Source organism: Equus quagga, chromosome 9 (assembly GCF_021613505.1).
Source record: "Equus quagga isolate Etosha38 chromosome 9, UCLA_HA_Equagga_1.0, whole genome shotgun sequence".
NCBI lineage: Eukaryota > Metazoa > Chordata > Mammalia > Perissodactyla > Equidae > Equus > Equus quagga.
Window position 1 is genome coordinate 2930031 of NC_060275.1, and position 20346 is coordinate 2950376.

The following is a 20346-nucleotide window of genomic DNA, read 5'->3' on the forward strand; positions in this document are numbered from 1 at the left end:
ACCAGACTATAGCTGTTTTGGCCCCAGGCCACGTGTAAACCTATGGCCTGAGCTGACACATTTCTTCCCTACACACAGCTGTCAGGAGCCATCATGCCTCATGTCAAGGAATTTATGAGTTGTTCTGGAGGTGGATTAACATACACCCAGTTAAACAAATATTGTTATGTCCTTTGATCACTGGCTCTGGCCATGAGTAATGCCCAAAGTGTTCACGTTTGGGCATTACCAAGGTCAGTGTCCTGGGTCGTATGGCACACAGGCCTGTAATAATGACACTCGCGTGACACCCAGCCGTAGCTAAGGAGGGAGATGCCATTGGAGAGGGGGCCCCGGGGGCAGGTCACAGAAGGCAGAGCCCCTGCTGGGTTTTTTATTCCTCTGACTAATGCTTGTATCCCCAGGTGCCTGTGAAATTATTAGTCAGTTATTTCCACAGCACCTCCAGGAAGTAGGATTCACCATCTGGGTTTGCAGATAAGGAGGAGCAAGAGCCACACCCGTCAGAGCCAGGGGGAGAGCACCTCCTGGAGTGGGGCACCCCCTGGGCTCCTCTGTCATTCATTCGCTGTAACTCAGTCAGACCCCCAGGACTGCGAGGTCTCCAGACTTCCCGGCTGCCCGCGGAGGGGAGCATGTGCCCTGTGAGAGTCAGAAAGGCCAGTCTCGACATGCCTGCGGGCCGGGCTCGCCAGGTGCTGCTGTGGAGCAGGACCAGTTCACGGGACCTTCTGTGTTTAGACTGAGAATTTCGTCTCTCCCTGTAATAGCTACAAAAAGCTAAACAGCTTACCTAAAGTGAATGTATAAACAAGAGATTCTTAAAGTTCGTCTCACTTAAGCGTGAATGAAGCACTGTTTGACGTGCTGCTTTTCTCCTTCAAGAAAATGCTTTGTTGTAGTTGAGAGGGTGATGACACCACAAGCTGGGGACGCCAGAGAGTAATTTGATGCCCTATTCTGATAAGAGCCTTATCTACAAAGTCAGGTGATGCCGTGAGCCACAAACTCAAGGGACCACAATCGTATTTCCAACAAACTCCATTTGTCGGTAATTCTATAACATTCTTTTAAAATAATTTTTGGTAACTTTAAGTTGTGTTCTTCGGTGCTGTGCATCTATTTAAATCTGACAAGCCTGGATGAAACAAAGAATGGGGATAACTAGCTTACAGATATTATCTGATACCCCAAAGCAGAAATTCCCATCCCCGAACATCGAGAGGCGCCTTCTTCTCAGACACGTCTTACGTAATGGGTCGAGATGGCGTTTGGGAACTTTTTCTGTTTCTAAGTGCCGTCAGAACACTAGCCCAGTGCTGGGCCCTGGAGATTGTGGAGAGGCTGGGTCCCAATTCCTTCCTTGGAGAACCTTGTTCTAGGATGGACGTGGGCTTCTGAGGCGAGCTTTGACTTTGTCCTTCTGGGAGAGTTATAGGCTAAGTCCGTTTGCGCTGCTACAACAGAAGACCATAGACTCAGGGGCTTAGGCAACAGGCGTTTGTCTCTCACAGCTCTGGAGGCTGGGAGTCTGGAAGATTCTGTGTCTGTGAGGGCCCTCTTCCTGGTTTGCAGATGATGTCTTCACATGGTAGAATTGGCAAGGGAGGAATCTTTTTTTTTTTTTTTTTTTGGTGAAGAAGATTGACCCTAAGCTAACATCTGTGGCAATCTTCCTATATTTTGTATATGGGATGCCTCCACAGTGTGGCCTGATGAACAGTGTTTAGGTTCACGCCCAGGATCCAAACCCATGATTCTCAGGCCGCTGAAGTAGCACACATGACCTTAACCGCTCAGCCACCAGGCCCAGCCCCCCGTTTGGGTCTTTTTTATAAGGGCACTAATTCCATCCATGAAGGCTCTACTCTCATGACCTAATCACCTGCCAAAGGCCCCACTCCTAACACCATCACCTTAGGGGTTATGACTTCAACACAGGAATTTTTAGAGGATACAAACATTCAGACCATAGCACAAGCTTTCTTAGTCTAGGCAAACTCAGCCCTCTGGAGAGCTTGCTCATCACAGTGGAACTGAATAGCTATCCAAAAATGAAGGAACAGCATTCATCTCCTACCTGACCCTCTGTTGGTGCCACCAGGAGGATCCTGGTCTTGAGCAGATTCAGAGTATTCAGTCAATTCTACATCATGCTCAAACTGCACTCATTGTCTCTGGTACCTCAGGGCCTTTGCACAAGCCATGCCCTCAGCCTGGAGCACTCTTTCTCCTTCTAAGAGCTCCCTCCCCAGTGTCTCTATCTGCACCTTCCACTCATCCTGTGTGTCTCCATCTATTTGCTACCTTCCCTGTGAATTAGTGTCCTGTGGCTACTGTAACAAAGGGCCACAGACTGGCTGGCTTAAAGCAACAGAAATGTATTCACTCACAGTTCTGGAGGCCAGAAGTCCAAAATCAAGCTATCGGCAGGGCCCTGCTCCCTCTGAAGCCTCGGCAGAAAGGTCCGTCCTTGTCTCTGCCAGCTTCTGGTGGCTGCTGGCAGTCCTTGGCCTCCCTTTACTCGTAGACACAGCAGTGCAGTCTCTGCCTCCATCGTCACATAACGCTTCTTCTCCTGCTGCTCTCTGTGCATCTCTGTCTAAAGCCGCCTCTCTCTCCTTTCTCTGATGAGGACACCAGTCCCTGGATCAGGGCGCATCCTAAGCCAGCCGCTCCTCATCTTCCCTTGATGACATCTGCGAAGATCCTATTTCCTAATGAGGAAATACATTTACAGGTGCCTAGAGTTAGGACTTGAACATAGCTTTCAGGGGAGACACAGTACAACCCACAACATCCCGGGAAGGGTTCCTGGACCTCGGTGGCTGGGGTTATGTGCCCCCCTCCACCACCACTGAGTTATTTAATTTTATTTGAAAGGTTTGTTCTGGTTGATCTCCCGCATTAGACACTAAATGCGGTGAAGAGAGAGGGCGTGTGTGTTTGGACGAAGAGTAAGCAGGCAGTAAGGAACTCACACAGTCCGTGTTGGTGAAAGGCAGAGAGGAAAGTGTTTTAAAACTGTCACCCTTATGATGTTGTGTCTTTTAGCCGCTTCTAGGATAGTGAAAGAAAGAACTAAAAAAGGACCTTCTGAGTGACAAAACTGTGTGCTGTCATTTGACTGTTACTGCCCCCAACTTGAACTTCCAGGAGACATGACACTTGGGTGCCCTGCCCGGGGGAGGCAGCGTGTGGGTGTCTGTGGTGGCCTCAGGGTCCCCCGGGAAGGTCAGGCGTTTCCTGTGTGGCTGCCTCTCATGGAACATCCTCCGGGAGAGGAAGTGGAGGGGTCTGGCCCACCGAGGCGTTCCCTCAGGAGAGGTGAAGTGTGCCATCTGTCTGAAGAGGAGACGGTGCAGGAGGAGCGCTGGATTGTGCTGAGGCCCAGCGCAGCGGCGTCAGAAATTCCGCACGAGCCACGGCAGCCTCCCCCGCCCTCGTGGCCTCCTTCTTAGGACGGTGTGTTCACCCGCCCCCCACCGTCCGTGACACTTAATTCACAGCTCTGCTATGCTGCTTCGTGAAGCGCCTAAAGTTAAAATGGCTTGAACTCTCGGACTTCGTCGTTCCTGCACAGGCTGCCGGCTTTCCTGCCGTGGAAGAGCCGCTCTCTCTCCTCCCTGTTGGATCCGGGTACCTTCCCAAAGGTCCTGCCGTGGAAGAGCCGCTCTCTCTCCTCCCTGTTGGATCCGGGCACCTTCCGGAAGGTCCAGCACGAGAATGGGCTGTGGAGTGCTCTTCCTTCCCCCGGTTCCCTGTTCTCACATGTCCTAAAGGAAATCCCCCACTTCCAGGGGCCCTCCAGTCAGTGCCTGCTCTCCAGCTGTCCACGTTGTTAACCAGCAGCCAGTTAACTGACTGCCCACGTCGGGCCCCGGACTTCAGCCCTGACCTTGGGGGAGCTGGCGGGGGGCAGTGCCAGGTCCCGGTGAGGCGGAGCGGGGTCTGGTTCCACAGACTTGCTCCTGAGCTCCCCGCTGAGCTTCCCCGGGTGGGGCAGGGGCTGTCCGTTCTGCAGACCCAGCAGCACGTGTCTGAGGCAGCGAGAGGCGTCTCCAAATGACATCGTTGTCTGCCCTCCAAGCCTACACTGACTTATTTTAGCCCTAATTTGTTGATAATCTGAGAAGCAGGCTCCCCTCACGGGTGGTAAACGTGGAGCCCCATTGCACGCCCGGAGCCCGGGATGGCCCAGCACAGCCACACACCCGAGTCTTCAGGATCACAAATTCCCACCCGGAAAACACCCCTGGGTGATGCAAGGCCGGGCACCCTGCTGACTGAAGGTGCCGAGCACAGAGCTGGCGTTCAAGCTTCTGAGGATGTTCAAGAATCTGAATCTAAAGGTTTTTGTCAGTGGCGTTATTTCAAAGATGTGGACTCACAAGTCTCTTTGGGCTCCTTCACCCAACGCCATCTGGGCATCATGGACAGATCGGAAAGACATGTCATGCTTTTTTGCATTTCTTACACATTTTCACAGTTGTGCAATCTGGGTCTCACAACCAGCTGATCAAGGAGATGGGGCAGGCGTGGTTGCTCCACTTTATCAGTGGGGGACCAAGGCTGAGTTGAAGTATCTTGCACAAGGTCAGATAGGACGTGACCCCACTGATGCGGTTTTCCTCCTAACGAGCAAGCTTCTAAACTTAGGAAAGCCCTCCATTCCGACCTCTGTTCTTGAGAGAGAGCTCCAAATCCTGAAAACACTCAGTCTCTCCCAGCCGTGAAGCCTTTAGTCCTTTCATCTCAAAGACTCACACTGGACCTTGTCTGTTTCCGGTGAATTTTAGTGCCGTTGTGAGGTTCATTGGGTGAGGCAAGAAAGCAGACTTTTTCTTCTTGTTTAGTCTGTGGTGTCCTCAAACACCTGATTTGTGATTTGACACAGTTCAGACGTCCCCATGGGTGGTCCGCGTGACACATCGTGATGGAAGGAGGAGCCTGGGGAAGCTCGTGGGGCTCAGAGGTCAGCTGTCACAGGCCTTCGTGAAACTGAATGTGGCTTCTTAGCTTCCTGCCCCTTGTTCCAGTCTGTAAAATGGCCTATTTCTTCTGGTCTTGTGCGCAGGAGTGTGTGTACGTGTGTGTGTGTGGTGGTGGTTTTGGTGGTGTTGGTAGCTGTTTACTGTGTTCTGAACACAGGGTGTTACAAGAATCCTTTTGACATAAGAAGTAGAATGGTTGTGCACAGAAAGCAGGTGCCGTGCTTGGGTCCTGGTAGCGAGGAAAAGACGGGGGAGGGAAAGCAGCAGAACAAGGAGATTGAAGGATGAGGCCTGTCCTTTAGTTTCATTCTGTTCTTTCAGATATTTTTGTTTTATTTGATGCATGAGTTCCTTGGTCTTTTAAATTTGCTCTCTAGGCTCGCTTCTTCTCAAGGTCAGAAAAGCAGAGTCATGTTGTCTGCCCTCCAGCTTCGCGCTGTCGCCCACCTTTTAGGGCGGCGGCATCTATTGTATCTCTCAGGGAGGACGCAGGCTCCACAGCTCTTGGCAGACCACAGCCACTGCAGAAGGGGGCCTCTGAGGAAGCACCAGCTGCCGAGTCCCAGGCCCAGTGGGTTGGCTCTGTGGGCCCAGGCGCGTCAGCCCTGGGTCTGGAGAGGAGGCCTCTCCCGGGCGGTCAGCCCACAGCTCTCCGGAGGGTTCATTCTGTTGTGTATTTAGCTTTCCCAAAAAGGAAATGAGGATGCCCCTTTGGAATTTCCACTGTTTCCTCTTTTATTACCCTTATTCAGGTTCTCCCATTCCTGGGGCACCCTGTCTACACTCTCCCATCAATCTAAATCCTACAGTTTCTCTCTCAATATTCGGTACACAATTCAGAGGTCAGAGAAGCCCCTTCTGGTGTGTGCAAATCCACAATCATCTGTCCCTCACTTTTCACTCTTCCAGAGTGTGCAGTGAGGCCTCCTCCAAAATACAAAAACAGGCCCCTAAGCACTGGGTGGCTCCTCAGCCAATTCTGGGTGATGGATGTGTTTCACCCCAAGGACCCCCACATCCACCCTTTCGGCCTGTGTTTGCTGGGTGCTTCCTGGGTGCCGGCACTGCTGGCCTCTAGGAACAAGATGCTGAGAGCCGCTGGGACCCAGTGAAGAGGTTAGGGAGCAGTTGTAACAGTGGTAGTAACAGTGACATCCATTTACATTTAAAGTCTAGTAAAAAGCAAAGGCTCCATTAATGGTTAATGGCAGAAGTACAAGGAGTGTTGAAAACATCACTTTAGTGATTTTAAAGAGCAGAGAAAGTAGAAGTTACCCCCTTGGTGGGATTTTAAAATTCTGTTGCCATAAGCATATGTTAGTAATCCTCTTTGCTAGGAAGGACTATAAGGGGATTCCAGTGGGTAGATTTAAAACTATTAATTGTAATTTATACATTTTATAATGGATTATCATGTGCCTGTTTGGGTCTATGTGTTATAGTTCCAGGCACAGAAAAGAAGTCTCATCTTGAGTTTCTTTTGAGTGCCCCGCGGTCATAGTGAAGTGGGTCATTGAACGATTGTTTCATAACACTTGTCTCTGGAGGAAGGCCCATTGCAGATGTGGTCACATGGCCACATGGGCTGCGGGAAGCCTGGGAAACATGTTCCCTGGCCGGGCGGCCACGCTGCCAGCCACTGTGCAGGGGCCTCTCCCCAGAAGAAGGGGAAGTGGACGTTGGGGAGGATGCCTCTGCCACGAAGCGTGGGAAACCTCTGTTCTTATAACAAAGCAAAATGGAAGTTCATAATCTTATTTGTTGGGCACTTTTAAAAGGGTGCTGTTGTCTGTCTCGGAGGTCAGCAAACCTTCCTGTGGAGGACCAGAGGGTGACTCTTTCTGGCCTCCGTGGAACTTGCAGGCTAGCCAGGACGCGCACTTTTGCCAGTTACACACAACTTCCAACAGCTTCAAGTCTTTTGAAGGCAAGAAGGGGATCCCAGGAGAGCATGTAACCTAGAGGTTCATTTAGAGTAAGGTGTTAGAGAAGATTGCTTTGAGAAATTTCAAAATGTACAATTTTAGGAGCAGCACGTGTATGTTTTTCTGGCTTACTAATTCATAATTAGAAGTAGACCCAAGAAAGCATACTCTGGGGTGGAGTATTGGTTTATCTGTTTTGCAGACGAAGGGAACAACATTTATGCCGCGTCCAGGCCAACGATTCCTAAGTCTGCTTGTGTCTTTTCACCCTGTGCCATCCCCCGAGGGCGTCTCAGTGTGGAGTTTCTGGCTGATCCATCTCACCATCCTGTACTCTCTACTAGGCTCTCTGTGAGTCAGGAAGAGTAGGGGTCTTCTCAAGGCCCGGGGTTCTCAAACTCAAATCCCCCTCACAGCCGTGAAGTCAGAGTCCGGGGTCCCAACGCAGATTCCTATTCAGCAGGACCAGGGTGGGGCCCTGGAATGTGGATTCCTAAAGAGCTCCAGGTGATACTGCGGGCCGGCCGCCACACCTGCATAGCGCTGCCCAGGTGGCTGTGACTCAGGCCCTCACATCCTCCCCAGGCACCTGACCTTCTGTCTGTCCTGCCTGGGAACTCGTGACGGTGTGGGCTGAGCACTCGTGTGGCTTCCCACTTGTGCCACCTCTGTGGCCCAGGGGAGACCTCAGCCCCTGTGTCCTTCTTCTCAGCCCCTCCCCACAAGTGACACCCCACTGGAGTTTTTACTGTCAATATTCGCACTTACACAAGTGCATGTAGAACAGAGAAAAAAATTACCCTGAAATATTATACATAAATAATTGTGCGGGAGACCAATGGACAGACACATCACCCTCTGGCTCTCTAGTGAGTATGAAGCAATATATTTATTGAAAATTTTTTAATACAAGAAAGTTGAACTTTTACAGTTAAGATAAATGTGGAAGGCTAGCCCTTTGGAGTCACAATTAACTTCCTCTTTGTCTCATACTGCATTCGGCACCTTATGGAACATACAAGCCATTCTCTAAGGAAGGGACCAGAAGGCAATTATGTTATTGATATGTCGTCAGGGCCTGAGGCTTTCCAGTCTGTTACCTTCCTCCATTCTCCATGTCACTGACTGCAGGTATGATGGTCTCCATTTTCGAGGATGAGAAATAGGAAGCTACAAGAAATGAAATTTGCTGAGCTCTGCCATAAATAATTATTGGCAGACATGGAATTAAAATCCAAATAATTCCTCACATGCACTTTTCAGCAGCTGCTATTGCAAGATCTTAAGCAGGGAATATAGAAAATCTGTGCTGTTTTCATTATAAAACTTGGTTATCCGCATACAGGTGTTTATAAAAACAGGTTCTTGTAATTCATACAGTTTCTCAAGGCTACTTGTCGGAGTAAGGTCTTACTTCTCTTTATTGTGTTGATTAGTAACTTTGAAATCTATGCTAGTGTAGACCTACTGTGACAGTTTTTGCGTATAAGACATATTCCTCGTGTAAAGAATGTCCAGCTAATCCCTAGTTTTAACTAAAATATCCCTAGAGGCACTCACACACTCGTAGCTAGATTCCATCTTCCAAACTCTACTCTCACAACTGTAAAATGGGAATAAAGCTTACAGGGTTATTCCTGTAACTGCATAACATAGAAGGCATGTAGAAATGTGAGGATAAAGCAAATCTCTGAGGAACGAATCCTGGATCTCCACAGAAACATTAATTTTAGGAGTGCTTCCATGAACATGGACTCCAAAAGAAAAAAATACCTATTGTGCAGTCAACAGCATCTTATGAAACCAAAGCCTGAGACTGGAAGTCTATAAAAATAGTACGTCCGCGGTCCATTTCCTGTGACACGGGCATAAATACAGCCAGAGGAGGTGATCACCAAGGAGCCCGAACGCACACTGAAGTGCGGGTGACGGACGATTGACTCCACGCCGTCAGGAATTCCATCCCGCATCGCTGCACCTGACGCGCCTGTTCATCTCCTCACGTTTGGGAGGTTGGGGGGCACAGCAGACGATTCGGGGAACCTCATCCAACAAGCCAGCTATCCAGGAAGTCTCGGATTGAGGCCTTCTCCACCTCACGATAAATTTGCCGAAACAAAAGGTTTCACAATAATATCCTTGCCTATAAAAACACTCAGAGGAACTTCAGAAATAGCCACTTGAGCGTTCTAGTGTCGGGGGCCTCTCTGAGGTTTGGGGAACGGCTCTCTCGAGTATCCTCTTCTCTTTCTCTTTTCCACTGCCCCACCGAGTGCAGTCTTGAGCCAGCAGAAGCCACGTCCTTCCTGGGCTGGGTCGTCTGTGACGGGCAGGCTCCCTTGCCACGGCTCATTGTGCCGTGTCGCTTCTGGGCTTCTCAAGGGCCCCTGGGAGTTTCACTGCTTTGCCTTCCCTTCACCTTGGCAGTTCGAGAGTGGGTGTCCACATATCTGAGAACCCACATAAAGGTCTCTGCGATTTGCATGCGATCGTGGGTAGCTGGATGCTGTTTCCTCAGCTGCTCCCCACCCACCCCAGAAACATGCACCTGGTGCGAGGGAAGCAAAAGGTAGAAACCATCCAGCCCTAGAGCTCACCTTCACCCTAACCCAACCCTAAACCTAACCCAACCTTAACCAGCCCCTACGGTGTGTTTCATTCTCAGCAGCACAGTGAGGGAGTTTCCATTACTTCCACTTTATAGGAAACTGAGGCTCAGAGAGGTGGAGGAACTTGCCCTAGGTCACTCAGCAGGAACCTGGATTGGGCCCTGGGTCTCAACTGCCCTGTCTGCACTTTAAAGACTTAGAACTCTGGTTAAAGTACTAGGTAGGGGTTGTCACCTCCATGCCCCCAAGCATGTCAGCATCACCGTTCTCTTGTCTCCATCCAGTGTGGATGTCCTTGTTCCTCCAGGGCCTCCACCACCATGACGGTTAGGAGTCTCAGCTGCATTAGGAGCACCTTATTAAAGATGAAAGCCAACAGTAAGGATGGGATTGCTTTCCAGTAAATCTGGATTACTGACTTTTACTGGATGTGCTTGGTTTTGGCTCTGTAGCTAACACAAAGTGTTGATAATCATGTAAACATCATGGAAATTTTCAGTAATTCAGGGACCGTTTGGAAATCTCATTTAGAATGGAATTTCAGCCTAAGGAGTATGTGGCTGTCCTGATACCACCGAAGTCTTCCCCTCTCCCAGCTCTAGCCCTCCACTGCCCCTGCCCCCACGTCGCTTTTTTGTTATTTCACTAAAAGCCTCTTACAATACCCAGAAATGCTCAGAGTCAGCCCAGCTTCCATGCGGCATTCCACATGTGCAGCAGATTCTTCTCCTGCTGTCTCAGTTTGAGTAACTGCAGAAATGCGATGAAATGAATGTGACCTCCCGACGGCGAGCTCTTTCGCCTGCAGATGGTTCTCTTCAGCCTGTTACGGAGGCCAGCTGCTGGTGGGGAGTTCTTAGGCACAGTTCTAGAAAGACACACAGCCTTCTGGAGGGCCCCCTCCCATCTCTCAAGGCAGGCGGGCAGAGGTAACTGACGGCAGCCAGCTGCCCATCATCCATCTCTCCATTGTCTTCACCGCGGTACTGCGGGATGCGTCTCAAGGGCTGATGCTCAGAAAACGTTTTCCCAGCGATGGAGGGCCCTGATCTGAGAAGACCGTCACACGTCAGTATTACTTCGCTCTTCCTGTCTTTCTCTCCTGCCAGTGTGTAAAGTGTGCATTTAAGGCTAGACTTGCCTACTCTAATTGACACCTATAAAATCAATTCTGGCAATATGAGATGCCAGTCAAAGCTAGCAAGTTTTGTACACACTCAAAAGTCTGTCCTGGACTTTTGTTACTTCGGTGTATTCTGTGTCCCATAATCCTGAGTTTTCTAAATATTGATTAAAGTATTTCACAAACAGTCATCCCAAATATACTGTAAAGTTTTGCTTTGAAGCATTATAAAGGTTTTGATCCGAACAGCCTGGCTTGGAGGAAGCATCACCTGTCTCCGAGGAGCCGTGGAAGCATCTGTGGTGGATTTCAGTGTGCTCCAAAGGCCTGTGTCCAAAAATAGCTCTCCCTTTGTCCACAGGCAACTCCCAAATATTTACAGTTCCCACACTGTTCTGATTTAGGTTAAATCCTTAGAGATTTGTTTTCTGGATGGAGGGAACATCGCATTGGGATTTGCCTACTGCCAGCTGGAGAGATGGACCGAGGAGGGGGAGGAGGAGATGGAGACAGTAAGAGGGGGTGACTAGGGATCAGAGGCTGCTGAGTTTGAGATGCTGCCCAGCTGAGAACATAGATGGTAACATGAGGTTCTTTATGCCAAGATGGAAAACCCCCAAAAGTCCAAGTTGTCAACTTTAACGAAAAGAAGTTAACTTTTTTTTACCTGTGCTTAGTTTTAAATGGACTAATTCTTACTTGTTAAACAGGGAGATAGAGCCACAGCTATGTGAAGCATTGTTGCTCTATGCATTGTACACGTATTGCAAGTTGTCAGTATTTCATTAAAACAACAGTGCAGGGAATTAAAGAGAGGTCAAACCTCAGAATGACAGCAGCTCTACACCAGCATCCAGAGCCACATCTCTCGCCAGGAACACACCCGTTCATGATCTCTGACTACTGTTTAGACCCGAGAGGACAAAAAAGAATTCTTTCTTTCCTCTTTGTACCCATTCTTACCAAGTAAAGCACCTTATGTGCTCCAAACCTCCATTTTCCCAGTGAGATTACCCCATCAATGTTTTTTTTTTTGTTGTCTAATTTAGATAAATTAGGAAGGTAGGTGATATCTTCCACCTGATACCAAAATTATCTGCAAAAGTAGACCTGAATTTTTAAGAGCATACATTTTTAAACACTGGTTTTTTTCGCTCTTGTGTCATGAAACCTGAGGAAGTCACGTGACTCTTCACAGCTAGTAGTGTTTTTATCACCACCGGAACCCGTCTTTGATTTACCAGAGCACATTATCTCTGCTTCCATCTAAGTCATCTGAACTACAGCACTTTTTAAAATCCCTCTGTGCGTGGGGCTCTCATTGGAAATGTTCTCGCTGCCCCAGTTTCCATTTACATAACATGAAGGTGGCTAGCTGTTTACGGTCTCTACCGGGTAACAACCCGCCATACACCCTACACCCCACACCCACACTCAGAGGTGTCGCTGCAAAGATCCATTGCTTCCTTTCTCCCCAAGCCTGTCAACCGTCTGCGCGTCCTGCATGGACTGGGGTCCTTCTGGAGAAGAGTGTCCAGGTGCTTCATAGTGATCGGGGAGACTGTGGGAAAATTCAGTTATTAGGCAACTCCCTGTTTTCCGAAGTGTGCTTTTGGGGTAACAAAACTTGCCTTTCCTTTGACCATATGTAATATTTCAGAAATCTGCCATTCCCGTTTTTAGAAGACGATTCATTTTGTTGCCTTTCAAGGAAGGCTGTTCCTCGTTCGGGAGGGGCTTGGCATGCACGTGTTCTTCAAAAAGAATGCATCGTGGAAAATCACCTTTTGTAATTGTGGGTAAAGCCTGGGCAGGTGCAGCCAGGTGGCTGGTCGGAGGTGGCGGTATAGGTGGTGCTCCTGGTTACCACAGGCACAAGGATGTGGTGGGATGAGCAATGCGTTTGGAATGGGTTTTGTGCCTTTTGGAGAAAAAAAATCATGAATTTGCTGCTAAAGTTTGAGTTAGAAAATACAGGGGGCCAGCCCCATGGCTGAGTGATTAAGTTCACACGCTCTGCTTCAGCGGCCCAGGGTTCACTGGTTCGGATCCTGGGTGTGGACCTAGCACTGCTCATCAAGCCATGCTGTGGCGGTGTCCCACATAGAAGAACTAGGATGAGCTACAACTAGGATATACAACTACGTACTGGGGCTTTGGGGAGGAAAAAAAAAGAGGAAGATTGGCAACAGATGTTAGCGCAGGGCCAATCTTCCTCAGAAAAAAAGAAAAAATACAAATGAGGAGCACATGGGTTTTTTTTCCTCCAACTTTATCTTCCCTAGAAATTCTGCACATTCTTGGGATACTTGTCTGATAAGCTGTCCTTGGTCTGATCTTGCTGTTTCTGTGTTCACACGATTCCCTACACAGTGAGCACCAACTTAGTACCTTTTATTTTTAGGAGAGTGTTGGCACCTTTCTGCGTCTCGGTTTGTCTCATGACACTACGCCTGAATCGGGTGTGACTTCCTCTGTCTGTATGTATTTGTGTGGAAACAGCCCACAAGATTTCTTGAGACGGGTTGACGTCTTATAGATAAGGAAACGGGCTGAAGGGTGTTTGTTACTGAACAGGACTTAGGTATTGGCAGCTCTCCTGTTCTCTAGCTTTTTTCCTTGGATCCAAAGGCAACCGCATTCCCTAACAGGCTTCCAGCGTGTCTCCAGAGTTCGGGAGCTTTAGTTTTCTCGTCTTGGAAATGGGCATAGCGTGTCTAACAGGATTGTTGCTTTGCTTGCAAAACAATGTCGAAAACTCTGAAAGTACTAGTTTAAGACTAACAGTTGCTCTTTTCCTTTTAGCTTTTGAAGAGGTCACCGGTGCAGCATGGGAAACCACGCTGGAAAGCGAGAGTTAAGCGCTGAGAAGGGCAATAAGGTAAGGATGAGCGTGGCTCAAAAATCTTTAAAATGCACGTTTTGTGTCTGTTATTAAACGCAAATCCTCTTGATCGGTAGTAGGATAAGGCATAGGTTTAGTCCCCACAGCTCTTCCCTGACAGCTGCGGGAAGCTGGGCCCTCCCTGTTAATTTATTCAGGAAATCTCGTGGCAGTGGACAGGAACAGAAGGAGGGAGGGAGGGAGGAAAAAGCGACAGAGAGAAGAGAAAGAGGAACGAAGAAGGAAAAGAGAAGAGGAGGCAGAGGCCCCTTGCCCGTGTTCCGTGTGAGTTGTCCTAGAGGCCCCAGGAAGGTTTTCGTGGAAAAGAGATGATCAAATTCCTTTGCTCTCATGCAAAAATACTTTTGTTTTTCAACATTTTCTGTTTTTTTAGTAGAAGTATTCCCAAATTTCACTCTATCTGATTAGCTGCTGCTTTGAAAGATCGTGAAAATTTAAACCAATTTATTACTGGTGAAATCGATCAGATTTTCTGTCAGCACCTGAACCTAATTGCAGCATTAATTTCCCGGCGCCCTCCCCGCACCGCGCTCCCTCCCTCTGCAGAGTGGGCCTCTCTCCCCTTGGCGTTCAGCCTTGACCTTCACTCCCCGCTGAGGCAGTCCCTGGTCACGTGCTGGAAGAACTTGTTCTGAATCCCAGGTGTTTGGCTAAAGGGCAGAAAATTCTTGGGTTTTTCTCAGAGCGCCACCAAGTCTGCAGCTGGCCCCTGCTGCGGGCACTCTGGGGTCAGCCCTGAGGATTCCTCCCGTCCAGATGAACTCCGTAGCCTCTCCCAGTTTTCCCCCTGCCCTCCGACCTGCTCAGCCCTCACTGCACATTCAAATCACCCAGGGAGTTTTCCAACCTCCCAGGGTCCTCGGTCATCCTCGGAGCTTGGGACCCAGGTGCCCACACGGGCACTTTTCAGAGCTCCCCCATCCACCTGGGTTCGGTCTTCCCACTCCCGTGCATCCTGTGCTGCGGCTGCCAGGGTTTTCTGCTATTGTCCTCCTACCCTTAGAAACTTCTAGGGCAGTCCTTAGGATGCAGACTAAAACCAGAACTCCTCAGCCTGGACTCCAGGCCCGCCGCCCTCTCTCTGGGACTGGCCCTCCAGTGGTGTCTGCATCCGCATCCTCATTCTGGAATGTTTGGATGAGACAGATGAGCAAATGGGAAAAACACAAATAAACATCATCTGAATCCTCCCTGCCAGTCAGAATTAATCTTTGTGTTTCTAGCGTGGCGTGGGCCATTTTCCACCCTGTTTCACAGGCCTCGGCTTCCGCTGCTTGATTACGATTCTAGGCACTGTCTTGGAGTCCCTGGGTGTCTCGGGATCATGGTCCCCACCCTTCTTCCTCCCGAGCCGCTAACGAGGGGTGATGCTCACAAGGCCATCAGTCTCCAAGGTCTCTGATAGCCTCTCTCTGTCCACTCCTTTCTCTACCACTCAAGAATCATCTCAGATGACGAGGAAATAGGCCTGACATTGTGTGCGAAACTTGGAATCCACCCTAATTTGTGGAGGGGAAGGGAAGTTATTAGATTTCTTTGACACTTTAACTCAACATAAAATTGTGTGTGTGACAACTCAAGACAACTGACCGGTCACCAGAACATCGTGATGCTAAAGGTGGAGTCCCACCCCCATTTGCACAGAGGGCTTAGAAATGTCTGCTGGGTTGAACCAGCTGCAGCCTCGAGGCCCCCTTGCTGTGGTCTGTGGCACAGCTTTCATCTGATAATAACAAACTCTGCAGCAAGGGGTCTGTCTCCGACCTGTACTTGGACTCAATTTCTGTATCAGCCAAGTAGGTAATTTTCCATAATTTGATGTGAAATCATCTGTGTAGAGCGAATGAGTCATTGCATACTGAGTCGTTGCATACTGCTCTTGGTCGTATTGTATCTTAAAGTTACAAAAAGTTTTATCCGGTCTCTTGCCTGATGATTGCAGGCCCAAGGTGAACTAGAAGGAATTTATATTTTTATAATGTTATTATTGACTTGGAGTCCTCTCCTCTCCATTGAAAAGAGCGCCAATTTTATAAATTCATAGACGGTGCTAGCATGACCGAATGGGGAATGACTCGTTACTTTGTGTAACTCACACTCCAACAGTGTAACTGATGATCTCCTTGTTGTGATTAACAATAACGTTGAACCGGGAATGTACTCAGTTGCTATAAAGACCCTGGGTTTGGGCTCCAAGGAGACAGTCCCAACTAAAAGTGACAGTGGAAACCAGCTCCTCTGAGAGAGCTCAGCCCTGCTCACACCGTGTGGCATTTTAAGTCTTAGAATGACTGATTTGCAACTCCACTTTCCAAAAACCTCTCTGTGGCTTGCAGCTTCTTTCCTGTTGTTTGACATTGTAAAACACCAAAACATATCTTTAATTTGCTTTTTTCTACCCAAGTAAGGTTGTTAGCAATAGTACAGCCTATACTTACGCTTTCGTTTTCTGAAATCTAATTTTTAACATTCCGATGATTTAAAAACAAATAAAAAATTGGGAGTTTAAAAACAACAGTTCCTGTAGATAGTTGTTACCTGTAGGAGCTCCTTTTTCTGTAACTTGATAGAAACTAGTTGACTCCTTTCAGAGGGAGTGCCCTATGATGTGACATGGCATGGGCCAGCGTTTAAACTGGAACCAGAGTGGGAAACAGTTACATGAGCTCCTGCCCTGTCGTTTACCGTTCTGCATGTTTCTGTATGTAATTCTGGGAGGCATTTTTTTTCACTTGTGAGAGAGTTGAAGGAAAGCTTTTGTCTGTCCCAGGTGCCGATTGTTGACCTGTTCACAGGGAGGGTAGCTGCAGGCACAAGTCACTCCCCATCCTCCCCCACACTGGCCTCTTTGCACGAGGTGCTCCCGTCCTGGCCCAGAGAGCCCCCGGCTCACTCCTTTCCCCCCAGCTTGCATCTTCTCCAGCACTCACAGCAGCAGCTGTCCCTCCTCCCATCCCGCTGCCCCCTGGAGCCTGCAGCCCTGTGGTGGGGGGATAACGGCTTGGTCCTTTGTGGTGACTTCTTGCTCTGGGCCAGGCCCCTGTCCCGTGCTGGGGAAGGAGACAAGGGCACGCGGTCGCTTCCTGCCAGGACCCGACAGCTTCCAGTTCTCAGGTTTCTCCCCGTGACTCAGCACCTTGAAATTTGCTCACTGGTTTCTCTCTCGTCCAGAAGAAGGCAGGCCAGCATCTAAGAGGGAGAGGGACCTGCCTGAAGGGAGTAACTCTGGAATTTCTGATTGGTGAAGAAAGGACTCCCTTTTCCAATCTTGTGTTGCTAGCAACAGGTCATGTGGGACACGTGCAGAGAGCGGTGTGGCTGACGGCCCTGTTGTTGTCGCCCCATCAGAGAGCAGAAGACCCGGGGGCAGATGTCAGGGAGTGAGACTCCATCCACCAGAGGAACCACAGAGCCTGAACTCCTGGCACGCAGTTCACTCACGTAGATGAATCGACAAATTCCTGAGGCAAGAGCAGTTTCAGTGACTCCTTCTTGGTCTCAGAATGAAGAAATCCCTGTTTACCTTTGATCCGTGTGTTTTTAAGAGTTGTGATGGAATTTGGTTTCCCAATAGCTCTGGCTCGCTCACGTGCCAGCTCTTTATCAGTCATCCACTTTTACGGCGGTGTTTGGCAGACCATGGAGGGCTGGGTCCCAGGTGCCCTGGAGACCCCGGGGAGAGCCGAGCCTGCTGCGGGAGCCCCTAGCGTGGGTCCTCAGCAGGCCACCGCAGAGGTGCCAGGAAGGAAACCAGCCCCACGAGCTGGAAATAGCCTCCCCCGGCTGAGGGCAGGCTGCCCCTCAGATGGTCCTTAGACTGAGGGAGGACACAGCCCACAGGTGCATAGGACGTTTGGCTCAGCTGCCTGCTGGGAATTCGTCACCCTTGTCAGTGTGCATGGAGGGCCTGACCGTTGTTCCCAGGAGCCAGCGGGGCTCAGGATGGCGTGCGCACCTTCTTAGGCTGCTCCGAGCTTCCCTCTTATTCGGCATTCCTCTGAATGTTGTCCATCTTCTGTCCGTGGGTTTGCTCTTTTGAGTTTTCTGGAGACAGCTAAGCCCCCAGCCGGTGACTCAGTAAGTGCTAGACACATGAAGGCTCTCAGAGCCAGAGCCAGTGTGACATTAGGGATACCCGGGGGCTCTCCAGCCACCCACGTCGATGTGGTGTGAGTCAGCTCGGCCGCCATAACAAAGCAGCGCTGGCGGCGGCCTGAACCCCAGACAGGCCCTCTCCCTCCGTCCTGGGGTCGGCAGGGCGGGTTCCTCCCGAGGCCTGTCTCTCTGCTTTCAGACACGTCTTCTCCCTGTCCTCACAAAGTCTTCCCTCTGTGTGTGTCCGTGTCCTCATCTCTTCCTGTAAGGACACAGTCACAGTGGAGTAGGACCCACCACATGACGTTATTTTACCTTAATTAACGCTTTGAAGGCCTTGTCTCCAAATACAGTCACAGGCTGAGGTCTTGGGGGCCAGGAGTTCCATATACGGATATTAGGGGAACACGATGCAGTTTATAACATCTGTGTTATTTGGTAAGCCCTAGCCGTGATTGGAAAGTCTGAGAGATTCGGGAAAGAAGTGTCTCCAGCCCAGGATGGTATTCGCCCCCAGTGGCTGACCCCTCACCCTGAGAAAGACACCTCTGTTACTGCCGGGCGTGGACTCCACACCAGCGGCCGGCTCTTCTCTGGCTCTCGCGTCTTTCCTATTAGCTCGGACGGGCTGTGTCCTGTTGAAGGCCCCTGCCTGCAGGCTCCCTCACAGGCCCCCTCACAGCCAGCACCCCTCGCTGCCTGTGATGGAGCTTGTCTCCTAGGAGGCGAGGCCAGTGGTCCGGAACCTTCCACGCCCGAGCTCTCACTGGGACCCTCTGTCTGCACAGCACGGTGGCCTGGGGATTGTGTCCTCCACGTGCTGCACTCATGATAGTTTGTTCAGCCCTTCTCCACACTTCTGACCCTTAAAATATCGTCTTCACTTTACCGGTGACTGAGGCTCCGAGGTGGGTGGGTGACTTGCCCAAGGCCCGGAGCTAACGAAAGGAGAAGCTGGGCTTTGAAGCCAGGTCTGGGGGCCTCTAGGTCAGCACTGACCAGCAGAAGTTTCTAGTAGTCACAATAAAAGAGTAAAAAGACAGGAGAAAATAATTTTAATATAATATGTTTTCTTTAACTTGATAAACCCGAAATGTCAGGTCAGCATAGAACAATTATCAATGAACTATTTCACAATTCTTTTTCTTGCATTAAGTTTTCAAACTCTGGGGTGTTTTTCAACTTATATCGCGGTCTGCCCTGGCCACATGTCAGGCACTCAGTGACCACGTGTGGCTGGGGCTGCAGGACCGGACGGCAGGCTGCACAGCCGGGCCTGTTCCTGTGGCCACCGCCTCCCCAGGCAGAGCATCCTGAGGAACCCGCACGATGTTCGTGATTCAGTTCACAGACCCATTTGTGCATCTCATCCGCTGCCTGACAAATAAAGCCTTTCTGGAGATGAAATCAGAAAGAGAAACTGTAAATTCCCAATATCGTTTATGGAGAGATGATTATAGGTCCGAGTTTTCACCCACTGCCCTTGGATGGAGAGAGCTGGGAGTTGAGGAGGAAGAGGAGGCAGAGCGGGAGGGAGGGCAGGCACGGGGAGGGGACATGGGTGAATGGCAGCGGCTGCACGTCCGTCCCCTGGTTGGACCAGTAAATGCAGCGTAAGGCAGTGGGGAAGAAAACTTCAGTGCACGGGAGGACTCGGGATGGCCTCTGCATCTGTCCGAATCCAGAGACCTCAGGACATGAGAGGGACGTTTGTCCGAGTGCATCCTAGTCTCCTGTCTTCCTCTGTCCTTTGCTGTCATCGCCTCCCCAACCTGGGAGGCTCAGACCTGGAAGTCTGGCACAGACTAAACCGGGTGCTGCCAGGGAGCCCTGCGTGTGCGGCACAGCACCTATCAGGCTGTGTTGCCCGGAATTTCCTCCAACAAGAGACACAGAAAGTGTGTGTTGTTGCTATTACTATTACTGATGTTCTTCTTATCGTTATTGTTTTCAAAGAAAAATAAGATCCTGCGTCTACCCTCAGAATAGCTCACCATCTAATTGGAGAGACCAAGAAAGCTCTGACTCTGCATCCAGTACAGTGACGGGTCGCGCAAGGGGCACTGTGCGGGCTGGGGCCCAGGCTTCCCTGGGTGGGCGAGGTCCCAGCGTGGGGTGCAGTCACAGCCCAGGAGAATGAGCTATGAGGAGCACAAATAGATAAGGGACACTTACCTTGGTCAACACTTTAGAAGACCATGAGCGGTTCTTCCCCAATTCTTTAGGATTAGGGCAATGTGGGCAAAATGTTTAAATACCAGAAAAACATCTGACTTGGGGGACCCATGTAAATGCCTTTCTTTGGATCTCTCCCACTTGCAGCCTCGCTGGAGGCAGTGGGTTCTGAATACCCCACTACTTTTGGCCCCACCTGGACCGCCTACCCCACAAACTGCCCTATGTTCTCCAGCTGCCTGGCTATGCCTGTCAATCAAAACGTGCCTGTAAGAACCATTGCTGGGAAGAGACTGGCCCTTCTTGATGAATTCACATCACCATGGGAGTGGCTGGTGGCACCTTAAACATTCCTTTGGCATTTCCATTTTTAAGAGGATGCTGGGTGGACTTGTAATTTACTGACACAAGTTGGCATATTTTCAGGCTGTGTACGTAGAGACAACATTTGGTTCAGCAGGACGAACCTGGCCAAGGGTCTGTCTCCTGTGGTCAGCTGCTCTACACTGCTTCCCTCTTG

The 20346-nt window shown here is 49.9% G+C and overlaps 1 protein-coding gene across 11 annotated transcripts in view; it reads left to right on the forward strand.

Moving 5' to 3' along the window:
• MBP (myelin basic protein) overlaps positions 1-20346 on the forward strand; it is a 142000-nt gene that overhangs the window by 19018 nt on the left and 102636 nt on the right. For 9 of the 11 annotated variants that reach the window (XR_006890133.1, XR_006890132.1, XR_006890134.1 and 6 more), the window contains exon 2: positions 13457-13532. Coding sequence is in view for 8 of the 11 variants with exons in the window: in XM_046671873.1 (XP_046527829.1) it covers positions 13482-13532 (51 nt within the window). In the remaining 3 variants the exon portion in view is untranslated. Of the gene's footprint in view, positions 1-13106; positions 13132-13211; positions 13236-13456; positions 13533-20346 lie in introns of those variants that run through there. The other 2 variants (XM_046671876.1, XM_046671877.1) reach the window with 2 other exon arrangements.